The sequence below is a fragment of the Marmota flaviventris genome, chromosome 17, assembly GCF_047511675.1.
Source record: "Marmota flaviventris isolate mMarFla1 chromosome 17, mMarFla1.hap1, whole genome shotgun sequence".
Lineage (NCBI taxonomy): Eukaryota > Metazoa > Chordata > Mammalia > Rodentia > Sciuridae > Marmota > Marmota flaviventris.
In genome coordinates this window covers 60,593,696-60,617,782 of record NC_092514.1, presented here as the reverse complement: position 1 = coordinate 60,617,782, position 24,087 = coordinate 60,593,696, and the positions used below count along the sequence as shown (strand labels likewise).

The 24,087-nt window shown below is 40.4% G+C and overlaps 1 protein-coding gene across 6 annotated transcripts in view; it reads right to left on the bottom strand.

Annotated features, from left to right (window-relative positions):
• Positions 1 to 23,148, bottom strand: part of Dnajc7 (DnaJ heat shock protein family (Hsp40) member C7) — a 33,724-nt gene extending 10,576 nt beyond the window's left edge. Inside the window, exons 1-7 of one of the 6 annotated variants that reach the window (XM_071603992.1) lie at positions 23,029 to 23,148; positions 13,507 to 13,545; positions 10,513 to 10,601; positions 8,712 to 8,836; positions 8,239 to 8,352; positions 5,917 to 5,991; positions 1,685 to 1,803 (exon numbers count right to left, since the gene is read on the bottom strand). In XM_071603992.1, the coding sequence (XP_071460093.1) occupies positions 1,685 to 1,803; positions 5,917 to 5,991; positions 8,239 to 8,352; positions 8,712 to 8,836; positions 10,513 to 10,601; positions 13,507 to 13,545; positions 23,029 to 23,105 (638 nt within the window). In that variant the 5' untranslated portion in view covers positions 23,106 to 23,148. Of the gene's footprint in view, positions 1 to 1,684; positions 1,804 to 5,916; positions 5,992 to 8,238; positions 8,353 to 8,711; positions 8,837 to 10,512; positions 10,602 to 13,346; positions 13,468 to 13,506; positions 13,546 to 18,457; positions 18,599 to 22,240; positions 22,380 to 23,028 lie in introns of those variants that run through there. The other 5 variants (XM_071603993.1, XM_027947233.2, XM_071603995.1 and 2 more) reach the window with 5 other exon arrangements.
• Between the last annotated feature and the right edge of the window lie 939 nt (positions 23,149 to 24,087).

Sequence of the window (24,087 nt, the reverse complement as noted above, 5' to 3'; positions counted from 1 at the left end):
ACTGCCCACCCAGGCTTGCTTGCTAGCTAGATTCTATAGCACTTCATTCTGTCAGAAGTAAGTCTGCCTTGCGCACGCGCGCGCACACACACACACACACCCCAAAATTTTTAAAATGTAGTCAAGATTCCCAAGAACTCTCCCCAAATCTTGCCAAATAGACCACCATATTCTTTTTTTTTTTTTTGGGGGGGGGTGGGTGCCAGAGATTGAATCCAGGGGTGCTCAATCAACACTGAGCCACATCCTCAGCCCTTTTTTAATATTTTATTTAGAGACAGGGTCTCACTGAGTTGCTTCGGGCATTGCTAAGCTGCTGACTTTGAACTCATGATCCCCTTGCCTCAGCCTTCCAAATTACAGGTGTGCCACCATACCCAGTTTGTATTCATCTTTAATACAACTCTCACACTTTTTTTTTTTTTTTTGGTGGTGCTGGGATTAAACCGTAAGTCTTACACACACTGGGCAAACACTACCACTGAGCTACATCCCAGCCCAATGCATTTTTTTTCCCCCCTGGGATACTGGGGACTAAACTCAGGGGTATTTAACCACTGAGCCACATCCCCAGCCCTTTTTATTTTGAGACAAATTCTCACTGAATTGCTTAGGGCCTCATTAAATTGCTGAGGCTGGCCTCAAACTTGCAATCCTTCTGTCTTAGCCTCCAGAATCGTTGGTATTACAGGCATGCACTACTGTGCCCAGCATCAATGCATTTCTGTCTCACAATTCTTTTTAAACTAGAACAGGAGTTAGCAAACTAAAGGCGACAGAAGGCAAATCCTTTCTACCACTGTGTTCTTTTCCTGCTTCCCCCCCCCCTCCTCCTTTTGTTGTAATGGGGATTAAACCCAGGGCCTTGTGCACGCCAAGATAAACATGTGTTCTACATACCCCAGCCCCACTGCCACTGGCTTTTTTTGTGTGTGTGTGATGCTGGGGATTGAACCCAGGACCTTGTGCATGCAAGGCAAGCAGTCTACCAGCTGAGCTACATCCCCAGCCCCTTGACTTTTTTTTTTTTTTAATTGTCAAGACAAATTACTTAAAAAAATAAAAAGATTAAAGAGTTGGGTTTTAGGACTGGGGTTGTAGCTCAGCGGTAGAGCAGTAGCCTGGAAATGTTTGAGGCCCTGAGTTCAATCCTCAGCCCCACAAATAAATAAATAAATAAAGTAGAAAACCCACTGGTAACTAAAAAATAAAAAATAGTTGGGTTTTATGTCCTTTCAGTGCCACTGACTTTCGTAAATAAAATTTTACTGGAACATAGCTGTACCTATTCATGCATCTATTATCTATGGCTGCTTCTGTACTACAATAGATAAGTCCTTTCAGAGACCTTATGGCCTGCAAAGACAAATATTCACTATCTGGCCTTTATAGAGTTTGCCAACCCCTGGAGTAGAAGGAAAAGGATTATGTTAAAACAAAGCAAACCCCAAAATTCACATAATACAATTTGTTCTTTCACATACCCAGCTCAAATACCTGTTATACTACTATATCCTATATACTTTATGGATTTTCTAATTTGGTCTAATCTTTGGCTTTATGTCCCAGGAAGGTCTGATCAGCCCTAGCTGACATATCCACAATTCCTGTTATAAAGAGCAACCAGCCAGCATCAGTTCAGTAGTATCTGGCAGCTCAATTCTGAAATGGCCTCACTGCATACCTGGCTACAGACTGTGCTTCTGGATATCGACCCAGCATTGCTAAACATTCTGCTTTGAGGATTTTGAAGCGATGGCAAGCAGGGGCAAATTCTAGGGCACGGTCCATGCAGAAAACAACCTATAGGGAAGAAGAAAGTAAATAAGGCCCTTCATCTTAGATTCTAGAAATGTCTTTAACTTTATAGTTTAATCACAGCAACATATTAAAAGCTCAAAGAAGTTCCCAGGATCCACTGTTGAGCAAAAAAGTAATATCAAAGTTTATTTATTTTTCTTTTGTGATGCTGGAGACTGAACCCACATTTGCTTGGCAAGCACTCTACCACTAAGCTACACCCCTAGCCAGCTTGAAGTTTTAAAAACATACCTAATTCATTCAATCAAAATATTGAAAAGAGGAGAGCAGTTAATCCAAATGATAACAATAGCAAACATTTACTGAGCACTTTACATATTAACCCGTTTTATCCTTACAATTTTTTTTGGGGGGGAGGGTATTGGGGATTGAATCTAGAGGTGCTTTGCTACTGGGCAACATCCCCAACCCCATTTTGTTTTTTAGTTTGAGACAGGGTCCCACTAAATTGCTTAGGACATTGCCAAATTGCTGAGGCTGGTCTCAAATTTGTGATCTTCCTCCTCAGCCTCCCAAGTCACTGGGATTATAAGCATGCGTCACCACTCCTGGCTCCTCATAATTTTATAAAGTATGTTAGTATCATAATCTTTACTTTAATGGTAAGACAGTTAAGAAACAGAGAGCTAATGTTCAAGGTTACCAAAGCTAGTAGATGATTAAAAATAGGAGTCAGTTTTAAAAGATATCCTAAGACTCCAGAATCTATACTCACTATGCTAAGCTGCCTCCAGTGAATCCAAACCCAAAGTGACTTTGACCAAAAGCCACTTTTTCCTCACAAATATAATTATTTACTACTTTGTATAATTCATCAGGCTTAGCCTATCAACCACAAAACAAGGAACAGCAATAATAATCTAGCTGGAGACTGTGGCTCACACCTGTAAACCTAGTGATCAGGGAGGCTGAGGTAGGAGGATCACAAGTTTGAGGCCAGGCTCAGCAATTTATTGAATCCCCAAAACTTTTCAAGGACCCAAGCAACTTAGTGAGACCCTTTCTCCAAATAAAAAAAGGCTGGGGATGAAGCTCAATGGTAGTGTTTGCCCAGCATGTTTGAGGTCCTGGGTTCAATCTCCAGTCTCTCCCTATCTCTCTCTCTCTCTCTCTCTCTCACACACACACACACACACACACACACACACACAATTAAGCTGGGATTAATTTACTCTTCCAGCCTCATAAAGGGTCTCAATATATTCCTCTTTTCTGTTTTTAGAAGTTTGTTCTCTTAGCTTTCATTTTTGGCATAGCTGTTATTTCTGGAAGATTCTCCCTGAGAAAAATTGACTCAAAGAAGAAATCTAGAATTAAGGGATTCCCATTCCCTCCAAGAACTTGATTATAGCCATCAAGATAGATGCAGTCTGAAAAGTTACAAATAGAGATAACTCAAATTACATCAACACAAACATTCATATAATGGCATACTATGGAGTTCTGAAAGAGAATGAAATTTTCCATGTACTACTATGGAAAGATTTCTAAGAGCTACTCAATGGGGAAAAAAGGTAGAGAATTGTGAATAACACAATACCTTTCATGCAAAAAAAGAAGAAAACTAAGAATTTATGTACAACAAAAATGTAGGAGAGGGACTGGGGTTGTGGCTCAGTGGCAAAGCGCTTGCTAGCATGTGTGAGGCACTGGGTTCGATCCCACCACATATAAATAAATAAAAAATAAAGGTACATCAATAATTAAAAAAAAAAAGTAGAAGAGCTTAGGATGTAGCTCAGTGGCAGACCATCTGATGGGCATGCACAAGTCCCTGGGTTTGATACTGAACACCACCAACAAAAACAAAAAGGAGACCCAAGAATAATGGATAGGGGTTGGGGGCTTAGCTGAGTGGTAGAGCACTTGATTAGCATGTGCAAAGCCCTGGACTTGATCCCCACCCAGCACTGGGAGGTGGAGAGCAATAGATAACTGACTGGGGAGAGAATGGGGCAAACAGAAGTCAAGTTTAAAGGGACACTCATCCTGAATACTTTTTTATACTTTCTAGTTTTTGAACCATGAATGGTATCAATTAAAAAACTGAAATTAAGGGTTGGGGATCTAATTCAGCATCCACAAGGCACTGTGTTCAATTCCCAGTATTACAAGAAAAGAGAGGAGAGGAGAAGAAATTAAAAAACATGGGCAGCAGGTCAACACTATGTTCACCAAACTTTCTAGGGCAGCAACATAGCAGTAACAGGCATGTCTCTCCTCCAGTGGCCTAGATTACTTTACTGGAAATTCTAAAACAATAATGAACATTTAGGTATTAAGTAGAGTGGTGGTGCTTTTTCCCCCTCAAGAAAAAAGAGGAGAGTATAAAGAAGTCAGTAAAAATTTCAGCAGCCACACCCTTTTGCCTTCACAAGAACAACGGTCTGTGCAGAGCTGGCTCTACTCATCATGGGGAGTGTCAGTTGGAGGTTCAATGCTTCACTTTCCACCCCCCAACTCCCCACGTCCCCACTAGGGACAGCTGCAGGCAAAGAAGATCTTTGTTTCTTCCAAGTTCATCTGTTTCCCCTGCCAGGATCATAATTCTTCATTTGTGACATCACCATGAGCTACAGTGGGGGGGCTGGGATGTCACAAACAGAGGATTCTGTCACAAACTCGGGATTCTGGCTCCAGAATGGGTAAGAGAGAAAAGAAACCCAAAAGACTGCCTTCTGAGACAAAGCTTTTGCCTATGTAAACCTCAGAAAACGTGACAGCATGCAGAATTCTCTTCAAAAACCCACACACAAAACAAACATGAATCACACTACAAAGACACTGTGATTATTAAAACCAGTAGACAAGGGAGGGATGTCAATACTGGGACTCTGCATAAGCTTATCAGATATATTTATTACCAAATAAAAGACCTTCACAGTGTATGAGTTAGGAATGGCTGGCTCTCAACTGCATCCCTTTTTATCAAACATTAAGCCTCTGACACAGAAAGCACCAACTCTCCTTCCTTGGATGGAACTCACTACTTTTTTTTGTTGTGTTCTAGGAGAGTGTTCTACTGCTGAGCCACAACCCCAGCCGCCCCCCACCCCCCGCCCCGTTGTGGTACTGGGGACTGAACCCAAGGGCCCTCTACCACAGAGCTACATCCCCACCTCTTTTTACTTTTTGGTACCAGGGATTGAACCCAGTGATGGTTAACATCTGAGTCACATTCCCAGTTCTCTCTCTGTTTTATTTTGAGACAGAGTCTCACTAAGTTATTTAGGGCCTTGCCAAGTTGCTGAGGCTGTTTTTGAACTCGTGATCCTCCTGCCTCAGCCTCCCAAGCCACTGGGATTATAGGCGTGTGTCACCATGCCTGGTTTTTATTTTTTATTTTGAGATGGGGTCTCACTAAATTGCTTCCTCTGGTCTTGAACTTGCTATCCTCATGTTTTAGCTTCCCAAACAGCTGGGATTATAAGTGTGTAACACCCTGCTCAGCTTACTAACTTAAGTGATTCCAAAAATCTCTCCTGATAGATGGTCCCCAAAAGGTTAAAAACCACCTATCTTACCTTTTGAAACTTAAATGAAAATGATTTCTAAATGCCCTTAAGGAAGGTGGGGTGTGGGGGGGCTTGAACTCAACACAGTCTTTTTTCTCTCCCCAATATTTTTTAGTTGTAGTTGGACACAATACCTTTATTTATTTATTTATATTTATGTGGTACTGAGGATCGAACCCAGGGCCTCACACATGCTAGGCAAGTGCTCTACTGCTGAGCCACAACCCCAGCCCTCACTTTGCTTTTTATCATAAAGCCAAATATAATTAAGGAAAAAAAAAAAAAAACTTGTTTTTCAGAGAAGAAAAAAAAACAACAGGTCAAAAGCTAAATTCAAGTAAGTAATAATTTACTATTTCTAACACACTATTTCTCTTAATTATCACAGAGAAATGGCATTTCCTAGAGAGGTGGCGCTTGCCCTCTTGTAGATGTCCCTATAAAATATGCAAAAAAGGAAGGAGACAGCATGATTAGCTAGACAGAAAGGAACCAGCAATATCAAACACATACACAAAACTAACACAGGACAGACACACACAGAGGGGAATGTTGTGAGAACGGGTAAATTGCACTTTACCTTCCGAAAATCTCGCTTCTCAAAATCCATTTCTGCTATTTTTTCATATTCCATGACTGCATTAGCATTCTTGAACTACACCGGAAAAATAATAAGTTTTAATGAAGTTGTAGATATAACAATCACAAAAATCAACAAGGCCTTGATGAATCTATTCTTTGAAGGAAAAAAAAAAATCAGTCCCTAGCACCACAAAAAAGAGGAAAATCAGAATCTGAGATTTTTCAAAAATCAAGGTGGTGAAGACAGGGCCAAACATTCCTTAACAGAAAAGCTGAAGCCTGTATTTCACCCTCAGGCTGGGGATACAGCTCAGTGTCTATACAGAGCCTGCCCAGCACCAATTTTGATTCTAAGACTGAAAAAAAAGCCCAAAAATAAATAATAAAGAAAAACAATTTAACAAAACAAAAATCTCAATTTAAACTTTAAGGCAAGAATACAAGAGTCATGCTTTGACATATACAAAATAAAGGCAATGTATTGCCAGGAACTAAGCAGAAAATTTAGATTACCAATGAAATGTATCCAAGGGTAAACTGAATAAACACGGAGATGGAACTAAAACATGTTTTATTCATTTTTAACTTCTGGTGCTGGAGACTGAACCCAGATTTACACTGAGTTCCATCCCCAGCCCTTTTAATTTTGAGACAGGTTCTTACTAAGTTGCTGAGGCTGGCCTCAAACTTGCTCTTCTCCTGCCTCCCGCCTCCTGAGTTGCTGGTATTACAGGTGTGCACCACTACAATAAGCAGTGTTGTTCTTACTTTTTTTGGCAGTCCTAGGCCTCAAATGTGCTAGGCCAGAGTTCTATCACTGAGCTACATCCCTCCCCCATTCAGAATTTACTCAAATTCTTGTGTGTGTGTGTGTGTGTGTGTGTGTTACTGAGGATTAAACCCAGGACCCTGTTTTTGCTAGGCAAGTGTTCTATGACTCAGTTACAGCCCTTTTAAATTTTTATTTTCACACAGGGTCTTGCTAATTTGCCCAGGCTGGTGTCAGACTTGCAATCGTCCTGCCTTAGTTTCCCGAGTAGCTGAGATGACAGGCATGCACCACCATAACTGGCTCACTCAAACTCTTTAACTTCAGCTGGGGACAGTGATGCATGCCTGTAATCCTAGCAACTCAGGAGGCTAAAACAGGAGAATCTCAGGTTCCAGAATCTCAGCAATTTAGCAAAAGCCTGTCTCAATTTAAAACAATAAAAAGGGGTTGGGCTGGGATTGTGGCTCAGTGTAGAGTGCTCGCCTAGCACGGGCGGGACCGGGGTTCGATCCTCAGCACCACATAAAAATTAAAAAAATGCATTGTGTTGTGTCCATCTATGCCAAAAAATAAAAATATTTTTAAAAAAATAAATAATTTTAAAAAAATAAAAAGGGCTGGGAATGGAGCTCAGTGGTAAAGTGCTCCTGGATTAGATCCCCAGTACCAAAAACAAAACAAAAGAAAAATAAAACTTTTGAGTGATTGCATGCACAAGGCCCCAGGTTCAATCCCCAGCACCACACACACACACAAAATTAACCTCATTCAAATCAGTTGCTTAAAGCTTCTATCTATTCTCTCTCAGGCATCTCAGAAACCCTTCAATTTTTAGACTTTTAAAAAATGTAAATCATATTCAGAACCCATTTTATAGATAAGAAAGCCGGGGATCAGAGAGACTAAAATCATCCAAGTGTGGCTAATGGAAGAAGGAGTACTAGATCTCAGTTCTGACTTTTATTTTATTTTTTAAATTATTTTTAAATTTTTTATTTATATATGACAGTGAAATGCATTACAATTCTTATTACACATATACAGCACAACTTTTCCTATTTCTGGTTGTATACAAAGTATATTCACACCAATTCGTGTCTTCATATATGTTCTTTGGATAATAATGTCTATCACATTCCACCATCATTTCTAAACCCATGCCCCCTCCCTTCCCCTCCCATCCCTCTGCCCTATCTAGAGTTTGTCTATTCCTCCTATGCTCCCTTCTCCCCAACCCACTATGAATCCGCCTCCTTATACCAGAGAAAACATTTGGCATTTGTTTTTTTGGGATTGGCTAACTTCACTTATCATTCTCTTCTCTAACTCTACCTGCAAATGCCATGATTTTATTCTCTTTTATTGCTGAGAAATATTCCATTGTGTATATATGCCGCATTTTTTTTTTATCCATTCATCTATTGAAGGGTATCTAGGTTGGTTCCAGTTTAGCTATTGTGAATTGTGCTGCTCAGTTCTGACTGAGCAGAAGTCACTATTTCTTCCAATCACACCATGTTGTTTGATACTAATAGATTCAACTCTTACCTCTTGTTGTGCCTGAGCATTTTTGTGATCCAGTTCTAGGGCTCTCTGGAAACTACGACATGCTGCCATGGCATTCCCTAGGGAGAGGTGGCACTTGCCTTCTCGTAGATGACCCTATAAGAAGATACACAAAGAAGGAAGGAAAGGAGCTTGATTAGCTAGACAAAAAGAAACCAACAGCAATACCACCCACACAAAACCAACAAAGGATAAAAACAATAGAGCAATGGTTGTTAATCTAGGCAATGTGCCTCAGGGGATATTCATGGCTGTTAGAATATCCCCTGAGGTAGATTGCCTAGATTAACAACTGAGGAGAGGGAGTGCTATTGATACTTAGTAGTTAAAAGCCAGAGATGCACAAGGTAGTCCTCACAACAAAAAATTATCTAATCCCAAATGACAACAGTGTCAAGAAAGAGAAATCCTCAACTGTAGCTACTCAACCTTCCCCCTAGAGCCACATTACATACCCGGACAAAACTGTCATCCAACCTCACTGACTGTTGTGCATCTCCAAGAGCTTCCCGGAACCTTCCAAGCATCATCAACGTGGCTGCTCGATTACCATAATAGCTAGCATTTTTAGGACACATATCTATAGGAAAGGTAAAAGAACACAAAAAGTTCAATACAGGTCACTGATTTGAAAACTTAGGGGCATCTCTCTCAGAACTATGTCAAGAATCAAACTATAAGAATGCTGAAGGGGACTGGGGATATAGCTCAGTAGCACAGTGTTAGCCCAGCATTTGTGAATGAGACTCTGGGTTCTATCTCCAGCACACGCTCGCACGCTCACGCATACACACACACAGACAGAATGTTGACAAACTCTAAAAGGCCACAGCTAAATTTTTAACTATCTGTGCAAATGGACAGCAGCAACCAATTTTAAAAGAAAACAAGATACAACTTTAGAGACTGGCAGTATAGATAGGTCAGAATAGAACACATGTTTAGCATCAGAGAGGCCCTAGGTTTAATCCCCAGCATCAAAACCAAATCAAAGGCCAGGCGCAATGCTGTACACCTGTAATCCTAGCAGCTAGGGAGGCTGAGACAGGAGGATCTGAGTTCAAAGCCAGCCTCATCAACTTAGAGAGGCCCTAACAGCGAAACCCTGTCTCTAAATAAAATATAAAAAAAGGGCTGGGGATGTGGCTCAATGGTTAAGCGCCCCTAGGTTCCATCCCTGGTAACAACAAAAGAGAAACCAAACCAATCCAACCAAAAAAAAAAAAAGACTAAGAAGAAGAAAACAAGTTATGATTTTTCTTTTTTTTTTGCAGTACTGGGGACTGAACCCAGGGCACTCTACTACTGAACCACATTCCCGGTCCTTTTTTTTTTTTTTTTGAGATGGAGTCTTACTAAGTTGCTGAGGCTGGCCTTGAACCCATGATCCTCCTGAATCTGCATCCAGAGTTGCTGGGGGTTCCAAGTATACACCACCCATGCCAGCTAAATTATGGTCTTAAAGTGCACTGGCGGAGCTCATCGCCTAGCAAACAATATCAATGAGGTATTAAAATGAATTTGATTTTTCTGAATTGAGATGGGGAGCACATGAGCAAGTAAGATGAGGAAAATGCCAACATGGGGGCTGGGGTTGTGGCTCAGCAGTGGAGTGCTCGCCTAGCACATGCGAGGCCCTGGGTTTGATCCTCAGCATCACATAAAGATAAATGAATGAAGTGAAGGTGTTGTGTCCATCTACAACTAAAAAATAAATATTAAAAAAAAAAAAAAAAAAAAAAACCAAAGAAAGAAAGAAAGAAAATGCCAACATGGGATTAAAATATGCAGGCAAATTGGGGCTGGGGTGTGGTTCAGTGATAGAGTGCTTGCCTAGCATGTATGAGGCACTGGGTTCAATTCTCAGCACCACATATAAACAAATAAAGGTTCATCAATAACTAATAAAAATTAAAAAAAAATATGCTGGCAAATTAAGTATGGAGATAAGATAATCCACAAAGGCCATTTTTTCAGATAGTAAGTGAATGGGCAATGATTTGTTGCATTTGGGTGGCTATCTTTTTGCTATAGCATTCAGAATTTCAGGATTTAGCAAACTTTAATTTGCCAAAGAAAGAACTACTCACCTTCAGTTTAAAAATGTTATCCATCAGGAGATCATTAAGCCTGAAGGAGTTCACACAGTAACAGATATCAGCCCACTAAGCAAACAGTTACTTCATAAGGAGAAGCTACTGAGAAGAGTATTTGGCAAGTTAATACTTTCTAGAATAGCTACCAGATCCTTCTTACCTATGGCTTTTGTATAATAGTTATAAGCTTCATTGTAATCTTTCTTGGCATAGTATGCATTTCCTTGTTCCTTGAAGCATTCTGCTTCCCTGAAAAGGAGAGACAATTACATTATTACACCTCAGGAATGATCTGTTTATCTCATAGGAGCAATCTTTGGTCTACAGCCCCTGGCACATTCAGTTGGAAGTTTATAAATTTGTTCAATAGGATGATGGACCAAAAGAAGAAGGTGCTAATAAAAGAATCTAAGTTCTTCAAATGCTATTTTCTGTCATGTAGAGACATTCAAACTAAATTAAGAAAACTCCTTTCACGTTGCCTGCCTTAACTTTTCACTGTTCCAGCCTATTATCATTCTCTCACGGGGCAGGCAGATTTAGACATTCCCTCCCAGCAACTGAAATGTTTTACAAAAATGTGGTGCTGGGGGCTGGGGATGTGGCTCAAGCGGTAGCACGTCCGCCTGGCATGCGTGCGGCCCAGGTTCGATCCTCAGCACCACATACAAACAAAGATGTTGTGTCTGCCGGAAAAAAAAAAACTAAAATAAATAAATAAAGAGAGAGAGAGTTTAAAAAAAAAATGTGGTGCTGGGACTCAAACTCAGGTTCTTGCACACTCTTCTACTGAGCTACACCCCCAGTCAACAACTGAATTTTTAGATTCATTTCTTTTCCAGGGTTATCACAACAGCTTGCTCTTTTGCAAAATTCCAGAAAAAACAATTATGGGTAATTTCAATGGTCAACTGACTGTGAAATGGGCCACATCCCTTAAGAGTTTTAATGATTTAGTCTCCTGAAAAGTGGCTCATGCATTTGTCCCTGGAAGGACGAGCAGAGGAAAAGCAAAAGAGTTAAAAGCATAGCATACTGGTGTTTAAGATGGGACAGAGTTGAATGACAGCAAGAGACTTAGAACTTGGATGACCGGGACATGTAAGGTATAGGTTGCCAGTACCAGGCTATAAGGAGTACTCATCTATTGATGTTCCCTTTGCCCATCATGTACATCTATGTGGGTATTTACTCCTCCCTTTTGTCATCCATCCAATAACTAGGTACAAATCAGACATGACAAACAAGTACTTTAAAAGAGCAACAAACTAGTAACCTCTATCAAAGATACTCAAAATTATTCTACTGCCCAACTTCAGTGACAAAGATAATTCTTTGCTGAAATGACTAATGCAACATAATTAAATATCTGAACACTTTGTTATAAGGATGAATCTTCCCATCGTCTTTACATGCGAAAAAGGACTAAAGTTCAGGGTTGCGTGGAGTGGCGACAATAACCAATGTTTTTAACAGTAATGATTATATAGAGATTACAGCTTGATTCTATGGACACAGGTATTGGAAAGATTTGTGATTTATTTGCTTATGTATTTTAAATTACAAATTGGCAAAGCCACACTCTTTTTATTCAGGCAAATCTCCCTTTCCATTCTTCTCCATCACTGTCCTGGTAAGTCCTACTAACACAAAAAGGCTGCTAGAAGAAAGGAGAAAAAGAAAGAAAAAGGGTGTAACTTACAATTGCTGATAGATTTGAAATGTGATATAAATTTGTTGAGTAATCTGATTATATCAATTGTCACAATGCTATTAAAAAAGCCATGGGTTATTAAAAGTCCTGAAGGACACTCCCTACAATTGAAAGACTTAAAGCAACACCCGAAATCTTTCTACATGCTGTACAAGTTCCTATAAATCTAACTTAGAAAAGTATTATAAAAACTACAAGCAGTCAAGAGATTTGAAAGGCCTCCCCAAACTGGATTTCAGAAGTTGAGTGAAATCACTGTGAAGAAATGGAATAGTATATTCCAAAGCAGACACTGACCTAAGGTGTATCTAAGAAGATCTAGATAGTGGCTAAGAACATAAAAATCCTTGAGGAAAACCCAAAGGCACCTAGGCATGGAAGCAGACATTGTATCAGCAGTATAAAGCTTGTTAAGTCACAAATTAAGTAAGATTTAGAGCTTGTGGAAATTTTTTTCTGAAAAGTTCTCTCGTGGAGGCAAGTGCAGTACTGGCTTCCAGTAAAAATGCAAATAATGATTTGTATGGAAATTATAAACAACTAGTCAGGTGAGTTTCGTTTTTCAGAAGAAATTAAGGTTTGGAGGCTAAATAATTTGCCCAAGGTCAGGATATGACCCTCATTTGTCACATTCTAAAGTTTGTGCACTTTGTACTGTGTTAAGCTTTCTAAAGTTTACTTCGTCTTATTGATAAATACTTTAAAAATTAATCTGTACTACTCAAAATAAAGCATGAACAATAAAAACAAATTTCTTTAAATTAAGACATAAAATAGCTCCTACATATAAAATCCAAACCCAGAACTTAAATTTGGATTTAAGTAAGCTGACATTCCTAACATTGGTCATAGAGGGAGAAGTGTTCCTTTCTCTTTAAGATGCAAGACCTAGTGAACTGGATTTTGCCTCCCCCAAGAAATGCATTTCATTTTAGTAAATGGTGAGTAGATTCCATTCTAGAGCAAACAAAGCAAGTAATGTAGAGTCAGCCCACAGCAAAAAGAACAAGAAGAATTGTGTTGTGACAAGTTACCATGTTTTTAACCTCACATTGCACAGCAGCAGGCCAGAATTAGCTATTCCCACACAACTGCCTCATGAAAAGGACTTATTTTCATAGAAACGTGGCTGATTAACAGCTGCCCAAACAATGGGCACTTAGTACTTTTAGACTGAACGCTTATTTTTTGCCTCCAGGTCCAATGCCCAAAGTAGAGTCCCTCCTTCATTTTGAACCTCCCCACCAAATACACAACAAGCTTTAACCAAGGGGCCTAACCCTGAGAGACCAGCCGAGGAAAGAGTGGATCTTTGGAATCCAGCATGGCAGCAGCAAGAACTGAACCAGGCTGCATCAGGAACAATTCCAGGGTCAAATCCATTCAAGTCCTGCCCTGGGAGTCTGAGAAAGGGCTGAAGCTTGTTCAAGCTGCCCTTACAGCAAAGTGACTGAAGGCTGAGGTGTCAAAGGCGTGGGACTGGAAAAGAAGGAAAAGAGCTAGTTAACAATGGAAGTGAGGGCAACCTGGTGGTGGCATCTCACTCCACTTATTGCCAGGGTCAGTTCATTTGATAACAAAGTGAGGTTATAACATGTTCCTACTGAAACATGTTAGTACTGAGAAAGGAAAGATTAGGGTTAACTGAGTTCACCTGTACTAACTAAAAAGATTTTTCAAAGGACTAAATTCAGCTATATATTATTATTATCCGCGGCTACAAAAAGTCAGACTAACCCTCAAAATATAATACCACAGCAAAATACAGACTTGGCCATAACTGTCCTGATGGTGCTATTAACAACTACAATATTATCTGTTGTGCTTTTTAAATTTCAAGTGTTTCCAATGGAGACTTTCAAAAGGCCTTTTGAGGTGGTTATGGCAATAATTTTACCTGTCCTCCTCCGACAGAGGCAGGCAGCACTAGTGAGGTACCTAAGGTAGCTGCATAGGTTTCCTAACTCCTGCATTACTGGTTGGTTTTTTTGGGGTTTTTTTCTGTTTATTTTTTTTAATTGTTTTTGCAGCACTGGTGATTAACAGAGGGCCTTGTGCAGCCTAGGCAAGTACTCTGCTACTGAACTATATCCCCAGCCCCTGTTCTGTTTTTTAAATATATTTTTAAATTTGTAATTAACACATAATAATTGTACAGGGGCTGGAGTATACTTCAATGCTTGCCTAGCATGCACGAGGCCCCAGGTTTGATCCCTAGCACTGTGGGGTAAGGAGAGGAGGAAGCAAAGTACGTATTTATTTATGGGGTACTACTTGTGGCATTTTCAATACACGTACATGGTGTGTAATGATCAAATAAGGGTGATTAGCATATCCACCACCACAGACATTTATCATTTCTTTGGAGACCCATTTTTCCCAGAAATCCTGTTAGTATCAAGATTTTTAGATTAAAACTGATTTATTCAGTCCCCGACCCATCCTTGAGTCTACTCTAAGCAGAGTAACTACTACAGCTCTGATGCACCAAAAATGCTGGGAATGATTATATCTCTACTACTTTAATTACCTGCAACAAATTCTGTGAAAACAACTACTGAAAGGTTTTCAAAATAATCTGTCCTTGCCAGGCATGGTGATGCACACCTGCAATCCCAGCAGCTCGGGAGGCTAAAGCAGAAGAATCACAAGTTGGAAACCAGTCTCAGCAACTTAGCAAGACCCTGTCTCAAAAAAAAGGTGGGGGTGCTGAGGATATGACTCAGTGGTTAAATGCCCCTGGGTTCAATCCCCAGTACTCTCCCTCTCCCAAAATCTGTCTTGTGTGCATGCATGATGGGAGGGTTGCCTGCAACAAGATCAACTCTGAAGAGCCTGGCCTTCCCTCTGACAGATATAGGTAAGAATATATTCCACGCTTGGTCTGCCTTGCTATTTTATTTTTTGTACTGGGGATTAAACCCAGGGGGCACTTTACCACTGAGCTACATTCGCAGCCATTCTTATTTTTTGAGACAGGTCTTGCTAAGTTGCTTAAGTTCTCACTAAGTTGCTGAGTCTGACCTCAAACTTGTGCTCCTCCTGCCTCAGCCTCCTCAAGTCACTCAGATGACAGGCATGTGCCACTGTGACCAGCTTGCTTTGCTATTTTAAAATGTATATCTTTATTTTTCAGAAACAACCTCACAACTCAGAAAACTGCAGCTTTGAAAATCCACTCTTCTATATTACATGTTTATTAAAGTCTGTACATCATATAAGCATTCTCTCCTGATTTAGCATTCATTCACTGCTGACTCTAATTACTTCGACAATACTGCCAAGGGAATCATTTGGTATCACACAGGTCTTAGCAGGGCTCAGGATCATGTGATCAAATCAGACAACTTGGGCTTATGATCACTAGCCAACTTTGCACATTTACAGCTCAGCTAAATTAAAAACACATTAAAATACCATCATAGACACTGCAACGCCCCAAATTAGAAGTCCTATAAAAATTGCTATTTCTCTCTCAAAGTACTTCCATGTTGAACACTCATGCAAGATCTCTGCCTTAGGCCAATTGATCTAACTTTTTAGCAATTAAAGAGGTATTCAAAAAAATTAATCAACCTCTGCTAATACCAGATTCACTGGGAGGTAGTTTTAAAATGTCATTAACATGGCTGGGTTCTCTCTGGATTTACTTGACACATCACATATCTATATACTATTTAAAAAGGGATGAATCTCTACATCAGTTGTACAGTATCATTTTTAAGATTTATTCCATGGGCTGGGGTTGTGGCTCAGTGGTAGAGCGTTTACCTAGCATGCATGAGGCACTGGGTTCAATCCCCAGCACCACATTTAAAAAAAAAAACTAACACTAAATAAAGGTATTTAAAAGAGGGGCTGGGGGTTGTGGCTCAGAGGTAGAGTGCTTGCCTCATGCCTGAGGGCTGAGGATGTGACTCCAGCGGTAGCACGCTCTCACCTGGCATGTGCAGGGCGCTGGGTTTGATCCTCAGCACCACATAAAAATAAAAAATAAAGATGTTATGTCCACCGAAAACTAAAAAATAAATATTAAAATAAATAAATAAGTGAAATAGAGGTTTAAAAAATGAATAAACAATATCTTTAAAAAAAAAGGTATTAAAAGAAAAAAAAAAGATTTATTCCAGAAGGAGAGGGTAGAAGGGAGAAAAAAGATTAATTCCATTTTATTGCACTAAAAATAAAGACTAGCATGATTTCATTAGTCTGCAACATTTGTAAGCTAGGAAATGCTAATTTTTTTTTTCTTTTTTCTTTCTTCTTCTTGAGATAGGGTCTCCCTGCATTGTCCAGGCTGGCCTTGAACTTCTGACTTCTGATCCTCCTGCTTTGGCCTCCCAAGTCCTGGAATTGCAGGCAAGCACCACTGTGCCCAACTTAATTACATTTTTGTACAACTATATATATGTGTGTGTGTGTGTGTGTGTACATGTGTGTGTACATATACATACACAACACACATATATATACACACAACATTATTTGGCTAGAACAATATTTTTAAATAAAGTTAAGCTATTTCAATAGCATTAATAATGATTTAAATCAAAACGTTACAGCAGCTTGAATAAGTTAGAATTTGGTTTGTTTCAGTTTTTTCATTTTTCTCACATAGTCTAGTATTCCTGGAGTGAAAGAGAAATCCATTTTTGTTAAAATTAAAAAGTTTTCTTTTGTTTAGAGTAGAGGAGTGTTCAGGGGCTTCTGATTTTGGAAAATATTTTACTGATAGGAAGAACCTTAGAAAAAAATATCTTTCCTTTTTTTCCCTTCAGGCTATTAACAATAATACTGTCAATGAGTCAAATATTCTTTAGACATTCCTATTGTATTTATTATTTCCAAAATGTCAACCTACTCTATAACTGTTGAGTCCCATTACTTTTATTCAGTCAAAATCACTAGATGCCCATTGATCTAGAAATGCCCTCCGCCTTTCAGAATTTATGGGATCTTAGCCAGTCTCAAGGGTAGAAATTCTTTCCTTCTTCCCACAGGGGACCTCTTGTCCCCAAAGGCATGTCACAGGGCCTGTTTCACGTTGTACTCTCTATGACCTTCATGAGATAATAAAGTAAGTACAAGGAGCCCAGGAGCCTAACTTTTATTCTATCTTACCAAAAGCAAGCTATTCCACTTCTTTCTTTCTCTTTTTAAAACATTCTAACCTAAATGTGAAATTTCATATAAATGGAAGCTATGTAATTTTATAATTTCACAAATATTGGAAAACTTGCAGAGTACTATATGTTGGATTTTTCTTAACTGTTCAGAGAAAACAGAGGTTGGGCTCTATACAGCTTCTACCTGTTAGTAAAATCAGTTGCTATCCAACTTTCTTTACCCAATTTCCTTTGGGACAGCTTTTGTTTTCACTTTAAAGCACAAAAGAGAGAAAGCAGAAGACAAATATGAAAAAAATTCCTTAACCTATCAGTTTAAATTGTTCTCCGGACATTCAGGGAGAAGCCTCAACAGGAAGGAACAAAGCCAGAAAGGGCCCTAGACTCTTGAAGAAGAGTCACAGATTAGTCTATGTAAGGCAGGAGCACTCTCTACTGCTCAAGCAGGGAAGGACACCAGGTAGCCTAAGGGAGCTATGTCTTATTCAAAGAAGCAACCATCCAAACCAATCCTGTCAGAAATTCCATCACTGCAGGCAGAAGGATATTCACACAGAAATTGGTACCTCATTTGTGAGTTTTAAACTTACACTAGGTTTTTTTTTTCCCCTCAGTACTAGAGATTGAACCCAGGGATGCTCTAACGCTGAGCTTCATTCCCCACTCTTTTTATTTTGAAGTAAAAAAGTTAAAAACAAACAAACTAAACAAAAAAACACATACAAGAAATGAAAACAGTCTGTTTCCTGATTTTTTTGGAGGGAAGGGGGTAGAGAGATAGCAACCAGAAGGAAAGTCTGGACTATTCACTGGTATTCTACTTCTCAAAGTTCTCTTTGGTCCTTAGTTCAACAGGTGATTAAAAGAGCAAACTGACCAAGAAGGAACACTCAAAACACCAAAACAGAGAGTCCTGCTCGCCCCTTCACTTTCCCCATAAAAGTAATACTAGAATCCGAGCAGAAGACTAACTGCTTATATGATAATCTGTCACCCACCCCAATAAACTGAAAGTCACCTGCCAACAGAATATCAGGTCTCAGAGTAGGACCAGGAAAGTCATATATTCCTCCTCACTTTACCATTCTCAAAAGCCTCAACCATTCATCCTCCTGCCAATTATGGAATAAAATATAGGAACTGCCATTTTTATCCGTTGAGGAAAGAAAAAAATTGTCACTCTAATAAAAACGAATGGCCTACTGGAATAACCGCACTTTGAATCCTGCTCTTACTAATGAAATTTACACAATTTAAAAAAATACCTGGAACGACCTCTAAGTAACTTCCACATCACAGCACTGGAGAAAGGGGAGCAAACATTAGTGGACTCTCAGAGGGACTTTGCATCAGGCCAAAAGGCACCTAGATAGTCGCTGACCATTGTCCTCCAGTCTTCTAAAGTCCTAGAGCAAGAAAGTAAAGTCAAGTGCCCAGTACTCAGCTTTTTAAAAACTTTGAAAACACTAGCTTCAATGACTAAACTAATCCCCAATTGGCTGGAATGTACAGTAAGGCTGGGCTTTAAGCCAATCAGAATTATGTTCAGTTGGGAATATACTTGGCACTACAGCAACTGCCATTCACTTGACCCAACATTTTCTTGTTAATTGCTCACTTTTCTTGACATTGGTTAATATGAGAACATGAACTTCAGCAATAAGAAAAAGAGACCTTATGTAGTGTACCGTTGCTCCAGTTATGATTATTTAATAATTTTGCCACTTGGTAGTATCAGGGTTCAATTAATTTGCTGTGTCCAGGATTCTGTATTCCTAGGTTTATCCCTTCTTTAACCATGACTCATTTCTCCCATCTCTTCATCTCTGATCCACACTTAGTGTACCAAAATGAAAATGAAGTGTTTCTCACTGGTTTAGGTTCCAGGTCGAAGATAAATCCTATTCTGCTTATGAGCTTACTGAAATGTCAGAATGAGAAAATTCCTTAACGTATCAGCTTAAATTGTTCCAGTTTAAATTGCTGCCTGCCCTGGAACTTCAAGAGAAGGTTAGGGAAACAAATTCCTGAGAATGTCAAACAGGGTAAGAAAGAAAAGGGAGATGCATTCCCAGAAGCTCTCCAGTTACAAAGGCCACAAACTCCAAAATGCTCTAAGAAATTGCAGTAAAACATAGCAACAGCAGCAATACGTGAGATATAGATTCAGAGTTCAGTTCTTCCCACCAACAACAGTATGAATAAAGAAATAAAAGGTACATTCCTAATCCACAAAGGGTTTACAATACCTCAATATGAAGAAAGAACCTAGTAAGAGTTGCTCTTGCCTGAGTCCATCAGGAAAACAGAGAAGTTAAGAATATCATCTGAAGGAAACAGGTCCTGGCGCTTAAGTCTACAGCTCCCTTGTTTAGAATTCACTGTCCAGTCACATCAAGACAAACACAGAAGTGTTTTCTCTTGGATGAACAGTTTGAAATCCTTCAACGAACCACAGTAAAGACAACCTACAGAGATCAAGCTGCTTCCAAGCCTAGGAGTTGACTGGAGAGCCTTAACTTAAGGCAGGTATTAGATAAAATGGTTCAGCAACTTCCCAGGAAATTCTAAGGCTTTACATTAGTTCAAATGTAAAACCTTTTCAATTTCACCCTAAAAAACTATGTTCTGGTGGGCAAAGAGAAACAATATTGATGCATACAACCACCCCCCATTCTGCTTCCTGCTCATCATGTGAGCTGGTTCCATACTCATCCACCATGATGCCCTGCCTTACCTTAAGCCATGAGGAATGAAGCTTGCTCTCTATGGATTGAGACCTCTAAAACTGTGAGCCCTCAAATAAACTTTTCTTCTCCTAATATATATATATATATATATATAAAAAGAACCCCGATCTTTGGTAGTAGTGCTAACTACTATGTTTTTTACTTTAACCTCTTGACTGCCATGGAGGAAAGTGAACTTTATCAGAGTGACAAGCAAAAAAAAAAGAAAGAAAAACCAACCAAACAACAACAAAAAACACTGAAATCCTTTTCTCTGTTGAGACACTAAAGCTAAGGAAATAAATATGTAGTCACTTAAAATGCTGGAATCATGAGGAACAGTATCTTAAAATCTCCTCTCATCTTGCCCCCTGTGGGAATATGACAATTTAGCAGCAGGAGAAAGATGCACTGGAGCCAAAATGTAAGGAAGAAAGTACCCCTTGCTGGTCCTCACAAAATCAACTGTTATGTCCCTAAGTGAACCAGTAGGACTGTAACAAGAGAGACAAGAACATGGCCAAGTAACTCTAGCCAAGCCAGACAGTAAAAAGGCATTTGTAAGGGATGTCCCTCTCCTTGTACTCTAGTATGGCTACACAGGATTCCAGGAATATGGAAAATGTAAAACCACCTCCCCAAAAAACGTCTAAATCTTTACTCTAATTTTAGAATGCTTAAATCATACATAAACAAGGCTTTTTTTTTTTTTTTTTAATACTAACAGGTCTTAATAATGTTTACCCTTCTAAGAATGTCTGAGCTTTCTTAGCAGAAACTGGTGCTGGAAGATATCACTGCGTTTGAGATCACAGCAGAAGAAGGAAAAGTAAATCAGATTTTGCTAAATGGAAATAACACAACAATGCTGGTTCCTGGAGAAGGACCTGAAGCATGACTGGGTTTTCTTGACTTATGCCAGATTCTATTTTGTTTCTTAATGGCAACAAAATAGGTCTCCTTAACCTTTTAATGTTTAGATTACATAAAACTAAGTTTCCTATTAAAGGAATATGCTTTGAAGATCATATATATATATATATATATATATATATATATATATAATTTTCTAAGTTAATCATGATTATTTTTTTAAAAAGAAGAGTTTGGGTTTTGGCAACTAAAAAATAAACATGTTTTTGGTTAAAAATATTAATAAAATTTCACTTATTTTCTTTTTGATTTGTGCACAGAAGTGATACTGCATTTTTCTCATTACTTACTTTACAGTTATATTCTCTTAGTGGTAGATAAAATAATTGTGCATTTTACAATCAATGATATTTTAAATTCCATGAAATAAGGCAGTTAAATAAGTCAACAACCTCTGTTATTTCAATGTATCGCTACCAAATGTCTTATGTTTTACATGATGTGGTAACATTACAGAATTACCTGTTTTATGTTTCTTAACACATCTTCAAGTTCATGTACCTTAATTTTATAACAGAATATTCTCCAAGGCTGTAATTTTTTTAAAAGGAAAAAGATTTGCTTTAGATACAAGGCCCTGAAGTGAAGCTTTAATTGAGGATACTCCTTACATCAAAGATTTACAGTTTCTTAAGTGATATTTGGCTAAAGTCCTTATTTATAGCACTCAGAACCAGCAACTCTTTCCAAATACAAGTACATTACATCTTCACAATTAATTAAAGTTCTGTCTGTGTTGGGAATAGTTTTGTTTCCCATTTTGCAACTCCTCAAAGATACATATGAGCTGCTGATGCCTAAGTATATACTGGAACAATGTGAAAGCTCAAAACTACGATTAAACTTTGGTATCCTGCTTTCTCAGATCTCTCAAGGATCTACTATACTTTGTTAGACCTCTTTGCTTTTAACAGATCAGGAACTTAAAGTCACTGGCTGATGCTTAATGACATTTTCACTGTGCTTCAATGAGTATCTCTTATGTTCCTAACTTGGGATAGTAAAAAGAAAAAAAATCTCAGAATCCCGATTTCAGATCTCCTGCACCACCAACATCACCACCTCAAATTATCCAGACTGAAAACATAACAGGGGGCTTGGTATCAGGATATAAAATATGTGAGGAGACTGAGGGTACCGTAGTCCATCCTAAACAACAGGATCAAATTAACCAGCAGCTGGTAAGGAAAAGACTCCGGGGGCTAGGGATGTGGTTCAGTGCTAGAGCACTTCCCTGGCATGCATGAGACCCTGGGTTCAATCACCAGCACCACCAAAAAATAAAAAGAAAAAAGAAAAGGACTAAAACTTCCAGAATCTTTTCATCAATTCGACTTTAGTATTAGAACCTACTCAAACTCTGTTCCCAAACCCACTTCCAATAACCTGCTTTAGCTGGTGCCAGAATCCAGAGTGTTCTCGAAAACCACTCACTCAGCAACTCCCTTGGCTAGTTCGGACTGGCAATCTCGAGCCTCTGCGGCTGCCCAGCACAGCCAACTGCGCTCCAGCAGCTGCCCTCCTCCTTGCTGTTTAAGAACGGCCCAGAGAGGAATAAGGATCTCACACAGGAAGGAAGGGCAAAGAGGAGTCTGACGTGTAGAGCATGAGACGCGTCCTTCACTTTGCCTGCTTTCTCTAACCTCTCTAATTTCTGGGGTTAACCAGGGAGCGACCAGGTCAATACTGGAGACACACAATCACCTCTTACCCAGCTGCTGATCGCTGGGGTGTAATCATGGCGGAGGGGGTGAGAAGGAGAGCGAGGGCTTTAGAGACACACAGTGTTGACAACAATGCACAGAAGTTAACAAGAGAAGGCGGGGGTCGGGGGATGTAAGGAAGTCGTCATCTACGCCGCGCCGCCTCCCCCACCCGACAACAGACCTCTGAGACTCCCCCTCAGAGACCCAGCCTCCACCATAAGGACGACCTTCCTCTCCGCTGGAGAACTTGGCCGTGCCTTAGCTCCCCCGCCAGGCGGAAGCAGGAGGGGAAGGCTGACCCCCGAGAGCGCCCCTTCAGGGGGTCCATTCCGACTTCATTTCAGATTGGGGGGGGTGCAGAAGGCGGGGCATAGCCTCAACATCTGCAGGCTGCATCACGGCAGGGACAGGTTTCCCTGAGCCAGAGGGCTGCAGCTCGCCTCCTCCTTGACCCTGCTATCCGATTACCTTTTTGCTTCTTCGTCGTCGAGCAGCTCTGGTTCGGTCGCCGCCATTACCACATCGCACTCCGCGGCAGCCGCCATCTTACCGCCGGGACCAGAGAGCCGAGTGGGAGGCAGGCGGTGAAGAGCACTTCCGGCCGGAGCATCGAGCAGCTCAGCGGCGCTGCGCCCAGAGGGGCTCCCTCGGGCCCGTCTACCAACGAGAGGCACCGCTTGAGGCCAGAGCGGCCTCCCATCCCTGGAGGTCCACGTTGGTCTCCGCGCCGGGGCGGGGGCCCAGGGACGGCTCCTGTGCGTTGGGGGCGCCACTTTATCCGTGGTAAGGGAAGGAGGAAAGCAGGATGTTGCCTCTCTAGGCCTAGGCTTTCCTCAGTATTCCGAATGTCTGGTTGCCATAGCAACTTGCAATCCTTCTGAGTCTCCTGTAAAGGCTCAGGGGAGTATGAGTTGAGTGGGGCCTGGGTCACCCAAGATTGTAGGGATAGAGCCCCCAGGACTACCTTCCCGACCTTGTAGTGTGTCCACAGCTTCTTTCCGGGGAAGACAAGAAGAGATACTTTGAGCCCAGTTCCCCCAGCTTTCTTGGGTCCCTGGAAGCCCTGCCCAACCAAGCTCGGGGAACGCAGGGCGTCTTCACCCCGCGCCTTTCATCCCCCCTGGATCTCCAAGCACCAACTGGTTCATCACCCTAATGACGCTGACCCTTTTATGAGGCTGCTTTCATGTCAACCGCTTGGGAGTGCCATCTCAGCATTAAGCCTAAGGAGGCTGACATGACATGGCGCCCCAGACCCTGCCCCGGAGTTTATAAGGCAACTCATGGGGTGAGGTCCCCGCTCCTCAGTGTCCCCAGTACTCCCACCTCTCATAAACTCTGTTCAACACGCTTGTCTGGCTGAATGCAGAGTGGACTGGGAATTCACAGAGGGCATGTCACAGCTTAATCATCTTTGTAGTATTTTCCTTACCTAAACCAATAATATTTGTGGAGTTGAATTAAATTGGGTCGTTCTGCAGTTAAATCAGGAGAGTTTGAGGTTATAATTTAAAGCAAGGAAGAATT